This window comes from Chenopodium quinoa, unplaced genomic scaffold (genome assembly GCF_001683475.1).
Source record: "Chenopodium quinoa cultivar QQ74 unplaced genomic scaffold, ASM168347v1, whole genome shotgun sequence".
Classification (NCBI taxonomy): Eukaryota; Viridiplantae; Streptophyta; class Magnoliopsida; order Caryophyllales; family Amaranthaceae; genus Chenopodium; species Chenopodium quinoa.
This window is the reverse complement of record NW_018744939.1, coordinates 496,323-517,731: the sequence shown is the minus strand read 5'-3', so window position 1 is coordinate 517,731 and position 21,409 is coordinate 496,323. Positions and strand designations below refer to the sequence as shown.

The 21,409-nt window shown below is 37.5% G+C and overlaps 1 protein-coding gene across 1 annotated transcript; it reads right to left on the bottom strand.

The window, feature by feature from the left end:
* Positions 1 to 12,320: 12,320 nt before the first annotated feature.
* Positions 12,321 to 13,043, bottom strand: LOC110706201. The gene has a single exon (XM_021884097.1). The coding sequence runs from the start codon at positions 13,041 to 13,043 to the stop codon at positions 12,321 to 12,323; it is 723 nt and encodes a 240-aa protein (XP_021739789.1).
* Between the last annotated feature and the right edge of the window lie 8,366 nt (positions 13,044 to 21,409).

The window sequence follows — 21,409 nt, the reverse complement described above, 5'->3', positions numbered from 1 at the left end:
TTTTTTACAGATGTGACTAATGGAAAGAGTGGAATTAATTAGCCCTCCAGATAATATTGAGAAGTATACTCCAAATTGCTACGTGAGAAGGAAGAAACGCTTCTCTAAGATGGGGCGCCACGAATGGAAGAAGGTCTTCGAATCTTACAATTTTGCCATCAAGTGGGTCATTCCTTGGTGGAAAATAGAAAATATGGTTGGTGTCAACAAGCAGCCTTTCTGCCGTCTTCCAAGCTTGTCCCGAATGACTTTTTATTATCCCTGCAGGGTAAAAAGATAGTACGGCCTCCTTCAAACAATTCCTTCTGGTGATCTTCGTCGTCCCTATGAGTTCCCTGTCTCTCAAGAAGTCGACAAATTTGATGCTTATTGGAGCACTAGACCTTTATGGGAAGTGATTACCCAAAAGGTTCCTCCTTCCTTGCCCAATGATGTGAAAAAGTGGCTTTTGAAGAAACCTTCAAAGGACGTGAAGAAAAATCAGAGTAAAAATGATGTGAAGAGTCGTCTAGGTGACAAATTGATTCCTGTTAAGGAACGCTTGGGTGAAAGAGTTGAGTTCAAAACACCTACAATGCCTAATATGAAAAGTTATGTGAAAGATAAAGGAAAAAGGAAAGCTGACACCACAGAGAAGAAGGCTTGGGTAGAAAAGAAGCATGGGGTCCTAGCTAAGGGAGAAACTATTTACTCAAAGATTGAATGTAGGTCCTCTAAAGGATGCCTACTAGCTAAGGTTATGGACGAGGAAGAAGACGCAGATAAGAATTGGAAGAGGGCTAAGAAAGAGAAAGAAGATCAAGAGCATTGCTTAATTTTCAATTATTAGATTTAGTTTTTAAATTCAAAGTTAATTTATTTAAGCTTTATTTAAATTCTATCAATAATATAATTTATTTTATTAATGAAATTCCAGTTTTTTAATTAAATTATTTACTTTAAATTTAATTTATTAAAGCAATGAAAACCAAAAAATTAATTTTCCAGAAATTTTTAAGAGTACAGAAGTCGAAAATTTTCCGAAAAACACCGAAATATTTCCAGATATTTACAGTAAATTGGCGCCACGATTCTGTTACTGGCACCAGCTGCGGCAGTCTGGCGTTAGGCGACGGAGGCTGTCGTCTGGCGCTAATGTTCATTGGCTAGCGCCAGAATTTTTTCTGTGACGCCGATGTTTCATCGATCTTCTGTCGAATTTTTTATTAAGTCTAGGATGCGAGGTTTGAAAAAAAATAAAGTGGCCGCACCCGTAAAGGGTTGCCTACGTATCCTTTCTTAAGGAATCAGGCCAAACACAGCTCTCTTGAGTGTCCTACTCAAGTGATTATGGGTAGTATTTTTTAAGTTGGTCAAGATTTGTCATGTTCGAGAATTCATTGCCATCCATGTCAGTTAATTTTGCTGCACCTCCTGACAAGATTGTTTTGACAATGTAGGGTCCAGACTAATTAGGTCTGAATTTTCCTCTTGGATCTAAAATATTTTTCCTTAATGCTTTTAACACCAAGTCCTACTTTGATGTTTCTTGTCTTGACTTTCTTACTAAAATGCCTTGCCATACGAGTTTGGTAACATTGTGTGTGATGTGGAGCTTCTAATCGTTTTTCATCAAGTAGAATTAGCTCCTCATATCTTGCCCTAATCCATTCAACTTCATCGAGTTTGCTCTCTAATGCGATGCGTAGAGATGGAATCTCTAGCTCGACAGGCTGTACGGCATCCATTCCATAAACCAAGGAAAATGGCATATTTCATGTTGATGTGCGAATTGACGTGCGATAACCCCACAATGCGAAGTGAAGTTTGTCAGGCCAATCCTTGTAATTTTCCGTCATTTTCTCGATGATAGTCTTTAGATTTTTATTAGCTGCTTCGACTGCTCCATTTGCCTGAGGCCTATAAGGAGAAGAATGATGATGTTGAATACCATCTTTCTGTAGCAATTCTTCACATTCGGCTTGAAAGTGAGTTCCATTGTCACTTATCATTTCATGTGGGACTCCATATCGACAAATAATATTTCTTTTGATAAAGAGTGCTACATGTTTTGCAGTGAGTTTAGCGTATGATTGTGCTTCAACCCACTTTGTGAAGTAATCAATTGCCACTAAGATATATTCGTGACCTCCTGTTCCTGGGGGAGTAATTTTGCCGATGATGTCAATTCCCCATGTAGAGAATGGCGATGACGACGTGTAGGTGTAGAGCAAAGATGGAGGAACATGTTGTAAATTAGCGTATATTTTACACTTAGGGCATCTTTTTACGTATTGATGGAAATCCCTATTCATTGTAGTCCAATAGTACCCTTCTCGCATTATCTTTTGGACTAACATTTTTCCGTTTACATGAGTTCCACAAATTCCTTCGTTGTATACCACGGTTCTTCTTCTTCTTCTTCTTCTTCTTCTTCTTCTTATTCTTCTTCTTCTTCTTCTTCTTCTTCTTCCTGGATTACTTCATCATCTTCTATAGCTTGAATATAGGCCAGTTTGTGCCTTTTTTCTATAGTTAGAGGCATTTGCTCGATTTCCGTAGGAATCCTAACCATTGAGGCAAGTCTTGCCAAGGCATCAGCAAATTTATTTTCTTCTCTAGGTAGACATGTGTATTCTACCTTTTCTAACTGATTAGTAAGGGTTTCCAGATAAGTTTGGTAAGGGGCTAGACTTTCACTCCTTACTTTCCACCTCTTGGAGACTTGATTGATGATCAATGAAGAGTCTCCGAATATCCGTAACTTTTTTACTCCCAATGCCAAAGTTGTTTCAAGGCCTGCCACACATGCTTCGTATTCAGCGGCGTTGTTGGTAACGTCGAAATCAAGCTTTATGGAGATTGGAACATGCTCTTCTTTAGGTGATACTAGTAATAATCCAACGCCATATCCCTTTTGGTTTGAGGCTCCGTCGAAGTACAAGGTTCATTGTCGTGTATTGGCGTCGAGTCTTCAATTGGAAAGTCTGCTAGAAAATCCGATACCACAGATCATTTGATAGCTTTTGTGGCATGAACCTTACATCGAACTGGGCTAAGTTGACTATCCATCTTGATATGCTCCCATTGAGTGTAGACTTATCGAATAAATGTATGAGTAGATCTAATCGGGAAACTATAAAGACTGTATGCAGAACCATGCAATGTCTTAACTTGGTTGTGGCCCACACAAAAGCGAGGCACAATTTCTCAAGTGGTGTATAGCGTGCTTCATACTCGAGCATCTTCTTGCTTAGATAGTAGATCACATTTTCTTTGGTAACTGTTAAGTACAACCTAAAAGGTATTCTCGGAAGAGCTGGTGCTAAAACGGGAGGATTTGCGAGATAGGCTTTGATCTTTTCAAAGGCTTTTGGATACTCGTCATCCCATATCACTAGTACATTCTTTTTATGCTTTTTAAAGATTGGTTCAAATATTGTCGTCAATTTTGATTTGAACCTGCTTATGTATTGCAACCGGCCAATAAATCCTCAAATTTGCTTCTCGATTTTGGGCGATGGCATTGACTTTATTGCCTTGATCTTGGTTGGGTCTATCTCTATTCCTCTAGAGCTTATGACGTAGCCTAGAAGCTTGCCGGAGGTGACTCCAAAAGAACAATTAGATGGATTCAACCTCATGTTGTATTTTCTTAGCCTTTCAAAGAATTTTCTTAAGGCTATTGAATGACCTGGGCGATCTTTTGATTTCACAATCATGTCGTCCACGTACACTTCAACTTCTTTATGCATCATATCATGGAGCAAGGCAATCTCTTCTCGTTGGTAAGTGGCACCCGCGTTTTTCAACCCGAATGGCATTACCGTGTAACACTAAGTACCCCATGGTGTTATGAAGGTTGTTTTCTCCATGTCTTCTTCCGCCATGCGAATCTGATTATAGCCCGCGTATCCATCCATGAACGAGAGAAGTGCATGATTTGCTGTGTTATCCACCAGAATATCGATGTGTGGTAAAGGGAGTCGTCCTCTGGACTTGCCTTATTTAGATCTCGATAGTCGACACACATTCTTACCCTTCCATCCTTTTTCGGAACTGGGACGACGTTGGTGACCCATTCGGGTTATTTGGATACCTTGATGAAACCTGCAATTATTTGTTTTTGAACTTTCTCTTTTATTTTAAGAGCTACGTCGGGTTTCATTCAACGTAACTTTTGTTTTACAGGTTTCATTCCTGGAATTAGTGGTATGGTGTGTTGAGCTATTTCTCTATTAATGCCAGGCATATCTTCGTATAACCAAGCGAATACATCGATCAATTCTTTAAGCAAGTTAATTAAACCGGTTCTTTCTTGTTCATTAAGTGTTAGTCCGATTTTAACTTCTCTTTTATTGGTTGAATCATTTGAGATATCAACCGTCTCAGTTTCTTCAATTATCAGTGTTTTCTTTTCAAGTGTTTCCATTGCTTTAAAAAGTTCTTTGTCTTTTTCATTGTTAGTTAAGTAATGCTCGTCATCTTGGGTTAAAGAACACAAGGAATAAGGAGAAGAAGCCATATTATTAACTCTGACATCATTACATCAAAGAGGGATATGTCCTCAAGGACTTGATCACTAACTATCCTAGGGGAAGAGATAGAAGGAGGAGGTGCTATAACTAAGGACTTAGATGACTCTATAGGGAGAGACTCTGACTCTGACTCAGACTCAGACGACTCTTCAAACATCGGCCCTTGCCCCGTTATGATGGAGATCTTCCTTCTACTTGGAGTAGTCACCTTGACGGTCTTGCGCCACCCTTGTAGTGATCCTTACGCTGGAGTGATTAGCTTCGAGGGATCGAAGGTTTTGCTTTGTTGGACTGTCAGAATGAGCAAGGAGTTATCCCCTTTGCATGTTGGCTCATCCTTTTCTCGCCCAAATATTAATCCCATGATATTAAAGTCAAAGCATAGGGGTGCTTTCTCCTTATGGACAGGAGGTTGGATTTCGTCTATGAAGTAGCAATCTAAGAAAATTTTGAATCCCACTTGCCTTATGCCATTTACGACAAATGGTTCGGAAAATTCATAGCATGGATAGTCCTCTTCTTCTTTTATAAATTGTCCATTAAGGGTAAGAGGATACTAATCCATTGGGATTGCTATCTTTTGGATGTGAGCGTCCCTACGTGCCTTTGACTTTTCCTGGGCTCGCTTAAGATCTTTTCGAGTCGGTTTGAAACCAAGTCCAAAAGTGTCTAATTTAGGGAGGCCAGGTGATTCCAGCGGTTTTGCTATTCCTTTCTTCTTTCCTAGGGTCATCCCAGGAAAATGTCCTTGCTTCTTCATAATAGCGTTCACGGTCATATTGGAGTGGGGTCGTGGCAGAGAGGGGTCCTTTCATCCTCCTCGATTAAGGAGACCTCTTCATTAAAGCCCCACAAATCTTCATCGTCTTCATCGTGCTCCACATTAATTTCTATAGCTTTAATTCTCATAGGTGAAGCATTGATCGTAATGGGATCGGAATTCCTCCAACTATAGCCTTTACCTGTTGGTGGAGAGATGAGGGGACGGCCTTTAGGTCATGAAGCCAAGGGCATCCAAACAATAGATTGAACGAAGATTTAATATCTACTACTTGGAACGTAGTAACGTGTTCTATTGCTCCCGCCGTTATATTCATAGTAATTTTACCAAGAGCTTGACGACGAGTGTTGTCATAGGCTTTTATTCCTTGCGTTGACGGGGTTAGGTCTTCATCCCTTATGACTAAAATTCTTCCAGTTCTAAGTGGATAGACATTGATGGCTGATCCATTGTCTACAAGAGTCATAGGGACGTTCATTCTCTTGCAAACCACTGTGAGGTTTAATGCCTTATAATACTTGTCACCTTCTGAAGGTAAATCCTTGTCGGAAAAGGTGATCAAGTTGATAGGACTAGGGAGATCACTCGTAAGGAAATTAGCCAACCCCTCAGGAGTGGTGTCAGAATCTATCCCTATCTTATCCAAGGCATTCATTACGGCCAACCTATGTTCCGGAGACGTTGCCAGAAGCTTCCATACGTTCATTTCAACCTTGGTTTTCTTGAACTGTTTGACAATGTCATTATCTTCTATGATAGGTATGGGAACTTGCTATATGGTTGGCATGGGTGGTGTTGAAACAGGAGGTTGCATCCTCCCGGATCTTGTGAGGACGTCTATTGATAAATCTTCTTTATCCCAAAAGTCATCCATGGCATATGACATCGAAGGTGGAAGTCCTACCATGTCTTTCAAATAAACATCTTCTTCGTCGCTGTTCCAAACTCCATTAATATGTACATCTCCTTCTTATGGAACTTGGACTAGCCTTTTATCATCAATCATTTTTTGAATTAAATCCTTGAATTTAAAATAGTTTTCAATAGTGTGACCCCCTAATTGATGATATTGACAATAAAATCTATCTGTCCTTTTTAATGATTCAAATGGTCTCGGTTTGAGAGGTTTGATCTCGCCATTCTCGGAGAGCATTTTGAAAATTTGTGCATATGGGGTCCCAATTGGAGTGTAGAGTCTATTACTCTTCTTGGGTTTATCAATGACTTGTAAAGGAAGGTGTTTTGCGTCATAGGTCGTTCTCATGGGTGTGAACTCTTTCCTAGGTTTATTTTTCGAGGGTGGAACCTCGTCATACTTCTTTTGAAGTTCTTTTACAACTTCGAGGGCTTCACGTAGAAGTTTGATCCTTCCATCATAGACAATGTAAGCTATTGTATGTCCTCCTTACTTGCTAATTCTGGAAGGTTCTCCATGGCGTTGAAAAAGATCTCCTCATCTTCTTTGATAGCATGGATTTCTTTGACAAGTTTGATAAGGGTTGAGGGATCAACCTCGTTTTCCTCATCAGAGTTTGCCAAGGAGTGAGCGAGAGGCGCATTATCAATACCTAGCTTCTTACTGGTAGGGGGCAATGGTAGCTTGTTATTGTCGATTAAGTCTTGGATAGCTTCTTTAAGCTTCCAACATTTCTCGGTAAGATGGCCCCTACCTTGGTGATACTTGCAATGTGCATTGGGGTTCCAGTTAGTCGTCCTCTTCTCGACTGGTGGGTCCCCAAATGGTCCAATAGGAGTTATAAGACCTTTTGCATTTAATCGGTCGAATGCGGTGTCATAACTCATACCAATAGGAGTAAAGTTCCTCCTAAATGGTTTCTTTTGTCCTTGATTATTCATAGCAAGGACTTCACTTAAGTTAAAGGTACCAACACTATTTGAGTGGGTGGTTTTGGAAGAAGAAGGATTGTCGTTCTTCTTGCCTTTCCAGCCACTTTTGGAGTTATTGTTGGCAGCTTTCAACTTAGCCAGGTCGTCTTCAATATTAATTCCAATGTCGTAGACGACCTTGAAGGTATGGAGATTATTCTGATATTTGAGATGCTTGGAGTACTTTTCTTGAAGGTTTTTGATGAATAACCTTACGGACTCTTTTTCGTTTGGCACCTCAATCATCTTAGCTGAGGTTTCTCTCCATTTGTTAAAGAAAGAGGTGAAACCTTCATTCTCTTTCTACTTGAGGATTTCAAGTTCCCTATAGTCGGTCTCAACTTGAATATTGCATTTGTATCTATCAATGAAAGCGTTTACTATGGAATCCCAGGTGGAGGTTTTTTATTTCTCGAGAGAAAAGAACCATTGTTGGCAAACGGTTTCGAGAGATAGTGAGAACAGAGAAGGAAACACTTTCTTGTCGATACCCTTAATTCTCATTATTGTTTCGAAGGCTCTTAAATGAAAGTAAGGGTTATCAGTTGCTTTGAATTTTGGGATGTCGTTGGCGTTGAACTTCCGCGGAAGAAGATCCTTGTCCACCGAGACCCCTTGTGAGCTAATCCCTTGAAACTTGTAGTCGCTAGACAATTTGCTAAGACTATCTTGCTTGAGGTCCATCTATTGTTGTTTCACAGGATCATCAATCTTGAGGGTTAGAACCTTTAACGCCTCAGTCACAGTAATCAGTTGGTTCCTGAGCTCATTGACTTCTTCTTGAATTGCCATTATTGTCCTAGCTTTCCTCTTACGAGCGATGGGTTTGTCTAAAAGTTGGACTTGTACAAAAAGATTGTCTTTGATTAAACGCCCTTCCTTTCTTGATCACGAGCTGTAAATTAAACCATTTTTTTGTTTTAATTATTTGACTCAAATTGACCTTGACTTTACGGTTTAAAAGAGGAAAAGTAAAAAAAAATTAGTGCATATTTTTGGCAAAAATAAGGTATATATTTTCGGCAACTAAGTATAGGGTTTAAACAAGTTGATTTAATTGGAGGATTATTATCTGACTTACCCCCCTAAAAAAATGACGGAAAAAAACGTGCATACAAGACTCCCTTAGACATGGTCAAAGTGTGCATTAGTGTGTGCTTTATATGGTGAGTGTAAGTGACATGCTTTGACTTTTGTGTAAGACCATGGGACTTAGTGCCTAGACTCAATTAATGACTTAACAAGGTATAATTACCAGTAAAAATTAACCGAATTGATTAGGAAACTGTTTAGTTAGACACAAGGTGATGACTCGAGCAATAAACCGAACTGTCGTCAAAACGACAAGATTGGCGCCTCTCTTTGCAGTGTAGCGCCAGACGATAGGATTGTCACCAGGCGCGATACTCCACAGAGTGGCGCTCCAGTTCAAACTTTGGCGCCATTGCTGGAGCGTCGATCAGAAACTGTTTTCAGTATTATTATTCTACAGGGGTATGCCTAAAGTCGTACTAAGTCAACTCTGATTAGACTTTATTTACTCAAATTAATTAATTAATTAATTAGGCAAAGTTCTTTTAGTCATGAATTAATTTATTTAATCTTAACACAAGTCTAACAAACGGTTATGAAAAACACATAGACAATGCACAAAAAAAAATGCGCAATTACTCAAGTAGACACATCATGATGCAATGAGTTTACAACCTAACCATGGCTCTAATTCTATAAAGTTCGGGATATGGATTAGTCAATAGAGGGTCCATGGTTAATTGTCCTGATGCAACGCGCGAAAGCCTAACCATGAAAGGTTGGCGCGAGTGGATGGGACACTGTGAGTTAAAAAAACTCGCTTCCATGGTTTGGTGAATTCTACATTCTCGGATGTACCCTTTGTTGCTCAGAGCGTTCAATCAGGTAGATGGAGCATGAATTCCTAGAGGGTTATGTCCATATATAGAACACATATGGTTTCCGAAAAGTGAGAAAACTCAAATAGGAAGTAGGATCGAGGAAATAGTGCTAAAAACTGGTCGAAATTAGAACGCATATTTCTGGCTCGGTATTGGAAGAAGTTGGCGCCAGCAAACAGAGGCCATCGCCACTTTTTGGCTTTAGCGCTTGGCGACAGGAGCTGTCGTCTGGCGCTAACGTCATAACGTTGGCGCTAATCATTGTTCGTTGACGCTAGTTCCTACATGCCTCAGCAGCTTTCTATGCTCGATAAAATTTTCCAGTTTTGGGCAGCATTATTTCAATCCTAGTTGTGAAAGATGTTCCTTAAATTTCCTACGTGTAAAAATCCTATGTTTTAACTCATTACGGATGGTCTTTCCAATGAGATATTTTTTATGCATATGACAATAATGTTAATCATAATTACGCACATGAAATACTTAGAATTTTTCGAGTCTCATCCACTCATTCTAAATCATTGGCGAAATAAATTTCAGGAATTAAAATAGAAATCCTCCCCAGCGGAGTCGCCAAAAAACTGTAGGGAATATTTCAAGCATTACCCCTAGCTTGAATCCCACAGTGATCATACACTAAAGTATGGTGGCATCGAAAGGGAAAGAAGATAGAGTAAAAGAGTTGCCAACAAGCTTTAGGAACTTGTAAACCGTTCACGAGGTGAAGGTTACACCCCTTAACGATCCAGGATATCGTTAACTCCAATAGGTTTGGAACCATGACTGGTAGTTCGGGGATGAAGGTACAAATCCAACCTAAAAGAGACAAAACCTGCCTTAATAATAGGCCTCTACTTTATTCTGATCGTATTCATGTGCACTTTCTGACCAACATGCAATCAATAGGTTTAACCTTAAACCTATTTATTTATGTTGGTTGAATTTCATGCACAAATAAACTATTATATGTGATCACTTGAATTATAATCAAATTAACCCTAAACAATATTATTAATTATCTTATTAACCGTGATTACAAGTATCAATTCCCTTTAAACATGCATAAAAGGCGTGATCAAGCAATAACAATGAATATATATATCAAGAAACATAATAATCAACATAACAATAATAATTATCATAATCATCATAATAATAAGCATAATCATGTTAAATCATAATATTAATAGCAAGATCCTTGGCATGATACTAACAAGATTAATAACAAACCCTAGCATGTCACTAAGCATTAAAAATGAAATATATAGCCCTAACATGATACTATCATGAATATTAGGAAAAAATAAGAAGCATCGCAGGAATCACAATTGTCATATTTGATATTAGAAATTATAATTATTACCCTAAACATGATACTAGGAAGATCAAAACACCCTAACGTGACACTAGGAATCATAATAACCTAACCATGATTTCTATATCATAATAACAATGTACACAATTAAAGCACTTACTTGGATGCCTCGTAGCTCTTTCTAATAACAAAATACACGCGTTAGTAACTTCAAGGAAAATAATCAACAACAATTAAATTAAATAATAATTGAAAATGAGATTTGAGACCAAACCATCAGAAATATCAAACCTTTCACGTCTAGGGCGAAGGCAACATCGAATTATGCTAGGTGTATCTAGGTCTTGTGAATTAATTTTGTAAAAAGGGTGGTTTAGAAAAGAGAGAGAAAGAAAGCTTTAGCTTTGAGAGTGAAAACAATTAGAGAACTAAGGAATTGATGATTGTAGACGAGAATTCGTCTTGAAAATGAATTTTTTAGGAGGCTATTTATAGAGAAAATCAGCCAAAAAGATAGAAAAATCGAACCAGAGTTCTGACGTGAAAAAACGGAGTTAGCGCCAGACGTTGACATTAGCGCCAGACGCTAATGCTGGCATTAGGCTCTAATCAAGTTTTTGACGCATTTTCTAAAATCAGATAGAATTTATCCGTACAGGAGGATAAAATCGTATTTTTCTCAAAAACACTCTTTTATTCTGATTAAAACTCTAAAAAGTCAACAAAAGTCAATTTATCAATGCTAATTGAATTAGGAATGAAAAGAACCTTCTAGAAGAATCTAGAAACTAAAACCATTCCTAATTGCATTAGGAATGATAAATCCATATTAGGCCCTCCCCTAGATAATTGGGCCGCATATAAGGTTCAAACCGGGCCCAGTTTAGTAATTTGGCATTATCTTCCTCAATATTCACGGAATTGGGCTTATAATATATCGTTGAAAAGATCATTTCAAGCCCTATTCAACTACACTACTATTGGACCCATATCATGAACCAACTAAACTAGATTGGCTGTTTTCTTAAAATAGGTTTTCAAAAACAGAGAGAAAAGAAAAGAAATTAAAAACCATCTGCAACACTAGACTCTCCACACTTTCACTTCATTCGATTATGATTTGAGGTGAAAGGTACTCATCACCGGGTTTGGTTTTTGGGAGACACAAATGGGTGTTTACAGGGTCGGGTCGGGTTAATTCGAGTTTTGGGTCAATTTTGGGTCACTAGTTTCGGGTCGATTTTGGGTCATGGGTCGGGTCATCGGGTCGGGGTCCGGATCGCCAGGTCTAGTTATAGGTAGATCTATTACTTCTATTGATTTTAAACAGTCTTTAAGTTTTGAAACAATACCCTTAGAAATAAAAGAAAAAGTTGCACCAGAATCAAACAATACTTTAACAATAGAGTTGATAGAAAAAGTACCAGTGATAACATCTTTCATGGAATCAACCTCATGCTTGCTCATAACGTTTAGTTTCCTTGCAGATCCACCTTTTTGTTGGTTGTTCCCACTGTTATTATTATTTTATTTTTCTCCATTCTATTGTGCTCCCTTATTCCCAATAAAGTTGTTATTGTTGTTCCCTTGAAAATTCCTCTGATTTCCTCCAGAATTATTACTGTTCTGCCTGTTCCCATTGGTATTCTTAGAGAAACACTCATACTCCCAATGCCCAAGTTTATTACAAGCGCAATAGGCAACCAAATTGCCTTCGCAATCCTTCCCAGGGTGATTATTTCTACACCTTTTGCAAAAATAAGTCCTCCCATTCTTGTTATTCTCTTCGTTATGGTTTCTAGCCCCTCCATTGTTATTACATCCTCCCTGACGATTGTTACCCTAGAAGTATTATTGTTGTGGAAGTTATTGTTATTATGGTGGTACTTCTACTTCTTAAAGTCGTTCTAGTTTCCTTGTTGATTACAAGAAACTTGTCCTACTTCCTTCCTCTTCTCTTTTCCTTCTATCTCAGCTAACTCCTTCTTTTTGTTCTCCTCCAATGCGTAAAGGTGTGCGGCCCTTCCATATACTTCATCCAAGGTCTCAAACACTTGCCCCCACAGCTTTAACTGTAAATCAATAGTTAGGCCACTCTCAAACTTTCTAGCCTTTTCCTTCTCTGTAGCAACATACTCTTCAGAAAAACGGGACAACTCAATAAACTTGGTGTAGTATTCAGTAACTAACATCTTTTCCATCTTAAGGTTTGAGAACTCCTCTACCTTTTTCTTCTGTAGGAAACTAGGGTAAAACATGTCTCTCACTTTCTCTTGGAACTTAATCCAATTGAATCCAGGTAGTGCTCTAATGGTAGCTTCATTTTGTTGCCACCAAAGGTCAGCTTCACCCCTCAGACAGTAGGTCGCATAGCCCACCTTAAAATTATCTGGGCATCCTACTGCTCTAAAACGTTTCTTAAACTCCCTCAACCAGTTTTCCAGTATGGTAGGATCAGGCTCCCCTTGATAGGTTGGCAGTTTACTTTGAGTCACCTTCATAAAAAGCTCCCCATGGGCATCCCCACTACCAATCGCGTTTCTTTCCAGTTGTTGGGCAACTGCTGCCAGTTGCCTCACTACTTTGCTAAGTTCATTTCCATCATTGCTAGTACTACTTCCCCCTGCCATCTTTCTTCTCCTGAATTAAAAGAATATGGCTCTAAATGAAATATGTTTTAGGTTAGCTCCCAAGGCATACACTCATCTATTAATTAATACCCTTAAAACATACACAATAACTTTCAAGCTAGCAAATTTTGGAGTATAAGTATTAAAATTCCCAAAATTCGTAGCTTTATCAAGTAATTATTGATTGCTAACCAACCATACATTTAATAAAGCATCACATAAATAAATAAAAATAATTCCCATGAACCCTCAAGCCTTGTAACTATGCATTGAATTTACTTGAGTAAGGTTTTGGTAATTTGGAATAGAAACACGAGTTGGATAATTTGGAGATGGAATTACTCGTTGTGATTTAAAGTAATTGAATTGACAGAAAGAAGAAAAGAAATAAATTGGAATTTTATTGATATATGTAGAAAGAATAAAGTACTGGAATAATAAAAAAAAAGAGTTATAATCACTTATGAATTCTCATAAGTTAACTGAATCCTTGTGGACATGCCACTTATTACTTAGATCGAAAACGATTCTAATGTTGAAAATAAACTAAGAATTTTTATTAGAAAGAAATTTTAGGAGTCTAATCCTTTCGAACATTGTCTCTTTTGTCAGTAGATTGTCTATAGCTAGCAGGATCGAATTCAGAATCATCTGTCTCCTCCATTGGTTCAGGTGTCTCAGGTTCGGGTTCTACTTGTACAAATTCCCCCTCTTCGTCCTTATCAGATGAAATGTCTATTATTATTGGAGTTAGTTGGAAGTAGATTAGGATCAGAAATCTCCATAAGCGAGCTATCTCCCTATTGTTGTCCTTCATTTTCTACCTGATATCCCCCTGAAGAAGAAGACGAAGAAGAACTCCCTGACTGATTACTAGGTGGAAGGTTATTCCCTACTGGATTGTTATAGTAGTAGTCAGGGTATGGATGATGTAAGTGTTGCCAATGAGATTTTTCCACTCTTACGAGGTAACTAGTCAGGAATGCATAATCTGGATACTACTGGCCATAATAATCTTTGTATTTATAGTAATTTGGGATGTCTCATGGAAGGTAAAAGTCAGAAAATCTTTCTTTGACAACAATGTAAGGAGGCTCCTCTGGAAGGAAATGGATGATTATCGTTGAGATGCGATCAGGGGTCGGTGTCATAAACTCTATCCCGTAAGACATTACTCATATAGGAACAAAAGTATCTGATCTTTTCTACATAATCATAGGGGTGTTCATTATGTTTCTTAACGAGTGTGCCCAAATGAGTGAATTTGCTAGGAAAGATTGGCATCATGTAGAGGAAAAGTCTTAGAAAAGAATTCCCTTCCAAAAATAAAATAAAATAAACAATACAGACTTTGCAAGAAATTTAGTTCGGTTTGGGACAGCAATGACGAGGACGTCTATCTTAAGGATATGGATGAACCTCCACTTTCAGTCATATATCCAATAAGCAATTTTTGGGATGAAGAAGATTTACCCATAGACGTCCTCACAAGATCTGGGAGAATGTAGCCTCCCATCTCTACACAACCTATTTCTACCGTGCAACAAGTTCCCATACCAATTATAGAGGACAACGATGTTGTCAAACAATTCAAGAAGACCAAGGTCGAAATGAATATATGGAAACTTCTTGCTACATCCCGAGAACATAGACTAGCGGTAATGAACGCCTTGGATAAGATAGGGATAGATTCCGAAACCATTCTTGAGGGGTTGGCTAACTTCCTTACGAGTGATCTCCCTAGTCCTATCAATCTAATCACCTTTTCTGACAAGGATTTACCTTCGGAAGGTGACAAACATTACAAAGATTTAAACCTCACAACAGCCTGCAAGAGGATGAATGTCCCAATGACTCTTGTAGATAATGGATCGGCAATCAATGTCTATCCACTTAGATATGTGAGAATGTTAGGAATAAAGGATGAAGGTTTAACCCCGTCAACACAAGGAATAAGAGCCTACGACAACACTCGTCGCCATGCTCTTGGAAAAATCACCATGAATGTAACGGCGGGAGCAATAGAACATGCCACTACCTTCCAAGTGGTAGATATTAAAGCTTCCTTCAACTTATTGTTGGGACGCCCTTGGCTTCATGACCTTAAGGTCGTCCCTTCATCCCTTCACCAGCAAGTAAAAGCTATAGTTGGAGAGATCCCTATTACAATCGATGCTCCACCGATGAGAATTAAAGCTGTCGAAAATCCGATTATTAATGTGGAGCACGATGAGAATGATGAAGACTTGTGGGGTTTTAATGAAGAGGTCTCCTTAATTGATGAGGGTGAAAGGATCCCTCTTTGCCATGACCCCCACTCTAATATGACAGTAAATGCTATTCTCAAGAAACAGGGACACTTTCCAAGAATGACCCTAGGAAAGAAAAAGGATATTGCAAAAAAATTAAAATTACCTGGCCTCCCTAAGTTAGATACTTTCGGACTTGGTTTCGAACCGACTCGAGAAGATCTAAAGCGAGCTTAAGAAAGGTCTAAAGCGCGTAGGAACGCTCGCACCTAAAAGAAAGAAATCCCAATGGACCAATATCCTCTTACTCTTAATGGACAGTTCATAAGAGAAGGAGAGGACTATCCATGCTACGAATTTCCCGAGCCCTTCGTTGCAAATGGAATAAGGCAACCTAGGCTCGAAATCTTCCTGGATTGTCACTTCCTGGATGAGATCCCAACTCCTATTCACAAGGAGAAAGCACCCCCATGCTTTGAGTTTAATGTCATGGGACTCCTCTTTGGGCGCGAAAAGGATGAGCCAAAGTACATAGAGGATAACTCCTCGCTCATTCAAACGGCTCTAAAAAGCGAGAATTTTGACCCTTCAAAGCTCATCACTCCAACAGAGGGTTTAGTGCAAGGACGGCGCAAGATGGTCAAGGTGAATACTCCAAGTGGAAGAAAAATATCTATAACAACAAGGCAAGGACCAATGTTTATAGAGTCGTCTGAGTTAGAGTCAGAGTCTTTCCCTGAAGAGTCTTCCACGTCCTTAGTTGTAGCACCTCTTTCTTCTTCTAATTCTTCTATTTTAGCATCTACTCCTAGGATAGTTAGAAATCAAGTCCCTGAGGACATTTCTTTATTCGATGTAATGATTTCGTAATTGAATAACATGTCTTCTTCCTCTTACTCCTTGTGTTTTTCTTGAACCCAAGTTGACGAGCATTGCTTAACTAACAATGAAAATGACAAAGAAATTATTAAAGCAATGGATTCACTTGAAAAGAAATCACCGATAATTGAGAATATCTAAATGGTTGATATCTCAAATGATTCAACCATTAAAAGAGAAGTTAAAATCGGACTAACACTTAATAAAGAAGAAAGAACCAGTTTAATTAATCTACTTAAAGAATATATCGATGTATTTGCTTGGTCATATGAATATATGCCAAGCATTAATAGAGAAATAGCTCAACACACTATACCTCGACGTAGCTCTTAAAATAAAAGAAGAAGTTCAAAAGCAAATACTTCGAATGGGTAGCAAATGTGGTCCCAATTCCGAAGAAGGAGGGAAGGGTAAGAATGTGTGTCGACTATCGAGATTTAAATAAGGCAACTCCAAAGGATGACTTCTCTTTACCACACATCGATATTTTAGTAGATAATACAACAAATCATGCGCTTCTCTAATTTATGGATGGATACGCGGGGTACAACCAGATTCTCAAGGCAGAAGAAGACATGGAGAAAACGACATTCATAACACCTTGGGGTACTTACTGTTACACGGTAATGCCATTCGGGTTCAAAAACGCGGGTGCTACTTACTAACGAGCAGCAGCTGCCCTACTCCATGATATGATGCACAAGGAGGTTAAAGTATATGTGGACGATATGATTGTGAAATCCAAGGATCGCCCAGCACATCAAGTAGCCTTACGAAAATTCTTCGAAAGGCTAAGAAAATACAACATGAGGTTGATTCCATCCAAGTGTGCTTTTGGAGTCACCTCCGGCAATCTCTTGGGATATGTCATAAGCTCTAGAGGAATAATGATAGACCCAACCAAAATCAAGGCGATCATGTCAATGCCACTGCCCAAAACCGAGAAATAAATTCGGGGATTTATTGGTCGATTGCAATATATAAGTAGGTTCATATCAAAACTAACAACAATATGTGAACCAATATTCAAGAAGCTCAAAAAGAACGTGCCAGTAATATGGGACGACGAGTGTCAAAAAGCCTTTGAAAAGATGAAATCTTATCTCGCAAATCCTCCCGTATTAGCACCAGCGCTTCCAGGGATTCCTCTTAGGTTGTACTTAATAATCACCAAAGAGACAATGGGAGCTATGCTTGCACAAGAAGTAGAAGGAAAAGAAAATGCAATATACTATCTATGCAATAAAATTTTCAATTATGAAGTACGCTACACACCTATAGACACCTAAAAATGTCTCCCCAAAACCAAACCCGATGACGAACAACCTTTCATTGCCATTATTGGTCGGGTTAAATATTTAATATTTGGAGTGCTTAAATCAATATTTACATTTCATAAACCAACCAAATTCCTAGCCAATTTCCTCAAACCATAACTTATTTTCCTCTTTTCTTGCCTTTAAACCCGAAATAGTTCATTTCGTATCCTTTAAAATCATTCATTTCATATACTTTTTATAAAAACGTTTGATCCAATTTATTTTTCTCTAGAATCTAGGTCCATTGATTTAATAATTGGATGGGGCTTGAAAATATCTTTCCAACGATATATTATAAGCCCAAATCCGAGTTATAACGAATAAGTTATGACCAAAATGTTAAACTGATTCCAAACCGAACCTAAGCCCACCTTACCTACGACCCAATGTTCATGTGGAGGGTCCAAATTATTTAATCCCATTCGTAAACCAATTGGGATTAATTAGAAGCTTCTATAAGTTTCTAAAATATCTTAATTATCCTTTTTAAAAAGATAAGATTAAAGAGTTTGACATTGAATAAAACTTTTCTTTTTGAAAATCCTATTTCAATCCGAATTGAAAGACTTTCAAAGATAGTCAGATATGATTTAAGTGCCTCATATTTTTTATCCAAATTTAATATGGTTGGATAGCCCTTGAAATTATATTTCCAATTATATATTATAATATCAATTCCGAACTATAAAGGAAAAGATATGAATAAAAGATCAAACTCTATCAAAAACTGACACCGTCTCACTATTGCAGCCATATCTTTTTTTTTAAAAAAAAATATTTTAATCTGATTCTAATTGTAATAGAAATTAGACTTCAAGAGCTTTCCAATGATATCTTATTTATCTTATTCTAATTTCTGGATCAAAAGATATGATAAAAAATAAAAATCGCAAAAACTGTAGTCTATCGAGTTTGATTCCGATTTAATTCGGATCTTATCTTATTTTTTTGACCCTTCTTTTTTCTCAATAAATAGAGGTCATATCTCCCCTTTTTTCAAGGATCAACAAGCTTGATTACAAAAAATCATTCTCTCTTCCTTTCATTTACACAAAAAATCATTATATTCTCTCTCTCCCATATTCTAAGCCTTAAACGTATATTCCTAATTACATCATTCTTCCCTTAAGAACTCCAAGGAGTCCATACTTAACCCGAGGTTCCATCCTTAAACCAAGGTGTGAAAAGTATAAATAACTGACGGTTTGGACCAAATTAAATCTACGTTTATTTAATTTAATTTTCATTTAATTTATATTTTTTTTATTGAAGTTACTAATAATTTATTCATGATGTAGAAATTAAAAGGAACGCGCGGAATGTGAGTAATGAATTAATTTAATTACTCTTATTTTATTTTAATATTGCTAGTATCATGATTAGGTTAATTTTATATTTGATTTGACTAACGCTATTATTGTTGAATTGCTTCCAATATTAATTATTATTTATTGATCATTATATTGCATGTTTAAAAGGAATATGTAATTGAAAATCACGCCTAATAAGATAATTTGGACGACCAGTTTAGGTTCCTTTTTAATCTTGTTATTAATTCAAGTGATCACAAATATTTTAGGATTATTTGTTGCATTAATATTCAACCAATTTAGCTTAATGATAGTTTGGAGCAAATTGAATATTTTGTTTGCATGCCTTTGAGATCACAGGAATCACTTTTCACTATAAGAATCAAGTAGAGGCTGATACGGGCAAATGTGACTCCATGACTCACTTCGTACCATCATCCCCGATCCTCCTTTCTTCGTTCCGAACCATATGGAGTTAGTAATCTTATTAATTATGAATGGGGTGTAACCTTAATGAGTCAATCGTTGTTGCCTTTCGTTGTCCCTTAATCGTGGTTGCCTTAAATGATCCGTGAATGGTTTACAAGTTCTTCAAAACCTTGTTGGCGGCTCCCTACTTTCCTTGTCCATAATCGTATTATGTCAATTTCCACTTCCTATGAGTGTCAAGCATATTCACAACATGCTTTAACTTAGGCGCATTTCGAGCGCCGCCTACAATTTGGCGACTCCACTGGGGAGGATTCTTGGTTATTTATCGATTTGAGTGATCGGTATTTAATTGAGATGAGTGGATGAGACTTAAAAGATTCTTGAATTGTATTACTGCGATTTAATTGGCATTGTCACACATGCATATGCTCTTTAGGTTACCTTTTTTTTCCATAATAGTACGTGTTCTACATATGTGGCTAGCCCAGGGGATTTATGCTCTATCAACCCAAAAACGCTCATGGCAATAAGGGTTCATCCTAGTTTTTAAATCCACTCAAACCATGGAGTCGAGTTCAATTTCATTACGAACTCGCGGAGCCGCCCGTTGGAATACACCTTCAAGGGAGGCTGCCTTGCTAACGCGTCCAAACTTCTAACCAAGGTACCCTTTGACACCCTTTTAAGCTTGACCATAGTCGAACATAGAACTTGACTTTAGGTTGCGAACTTCATTACATCATTCGTGACAATGTGCTTATATATGCATTTTTTTACTTTTTATGTATTTATTCATTTTTATATTATCAAACATTTTTTTTATTATTAGAGTCGAGCAATAGATTTTTTTTAAAAAAATTTAGTCACCCGGACTTTTATTCCCGTATATTGTACAAGAGTCAATTTATTTTTGTCATAGCCAGAGTTCTATAAAGAGTTATGTGTCGTGCAACTTATGGCTCTATAGCCCTGAGTTTTATCTTTCATTTGGAGTTGGTTTCGTCCCAATCAGGGTCATAGATCAAAAGTTATAATCGATATACTACAGCTTGTTCAGTTTAGGTGTCTTTTTAGTGTCAACTTTCTTTTTTTAATTTTTTTTTATATCTCTTCGTGTCAACCTAGTCTTAGACAAGTTCTTTAATTAATGTCAACTCGTATAACATAGAATTATAGATTTTTAATTTTATTTTTATTTATTTTTTTTATACCCATGAGTCATACCTCTTCTAGAATTCTAGTCCTCTTCCTAGTTTCTTGTGCTAACTTTAACATGTGTTCTTTGTCTTTGATTGTGGTTGATCTTATTTATGACTATTAATTGCCAATAGACCGTTTTCACCTAGTAAATAGCATAAACATTAAAATTGGAAAAAAATAATCAAGTTAGTTTGTTTTTTTAGTCTTCCGTACTATTTGGTCATTTGGTCCTTTGTTTTTCACAACGTCCTCATGTCTAGCCATGAGATTATACCACGAGTCTTAATAAACTTACCTAATCATACATGTTGAGTCATTTCACACACTTTGTCTTCGAGTAATGCACTATATTGTTTATGATTGTATAATAGGACCATGCATGTGTCATTTTTCCGTCGTAATAGGAATGAGTGGAGTATTTCCCATCAGATTTCAAAATTGTTTCATACACTCTTCCTTTCCAATCCGAGTATTGAGTGACTGCATTAAGTGAAATCATCCTTACACAGTACTTGTGTCTAAAATCACTAGGAAATAGTTGGAAGAACAAGGGGAATGTCATTCCTTCCTTCTTTTCTTCCAATCAAAGCTTCAACAACAACAAACTTTTTTCCTCACCAGGCAGCAAGAAGTTACTCATAAACAGAGCACGATGCAAGCTTCTCACCAAGATTTCATATTTTTTTCTTCTTTTGTTTCAAACCCTTCCCCCTAAAAAAGTCTAGCATAGGTTCTCCTTATCCATGTGTCTATGTGTCACAATTCTTACCTTCTTCATAAATGAGCATCTCTTTCTTACATCATGTTGTAGGCGTCGTTTGAAGTGCGCCTACGTAAAAGCATGTGGTGAATATGCTTGGCACTCATAGGAAGTGGGAATTGACATAATAAGATTAGGGATAAGGAAAGTAGGGAGTCGCCAACAAGTTTTTAAGGAACTTGTAAACCGTTCACGGATCATAAAAGGAAACCACGGT

Bases quoted from the DNA above. Each gene is read 5' to 3' on its own strand.
- LOC110706201 (XM_021884097.1), bottom strand. From the start codon at position 13,043: ATGGCAGGGGGAAGTAGTACTAGCAATGATGGAAATGAACTTAGCAAA.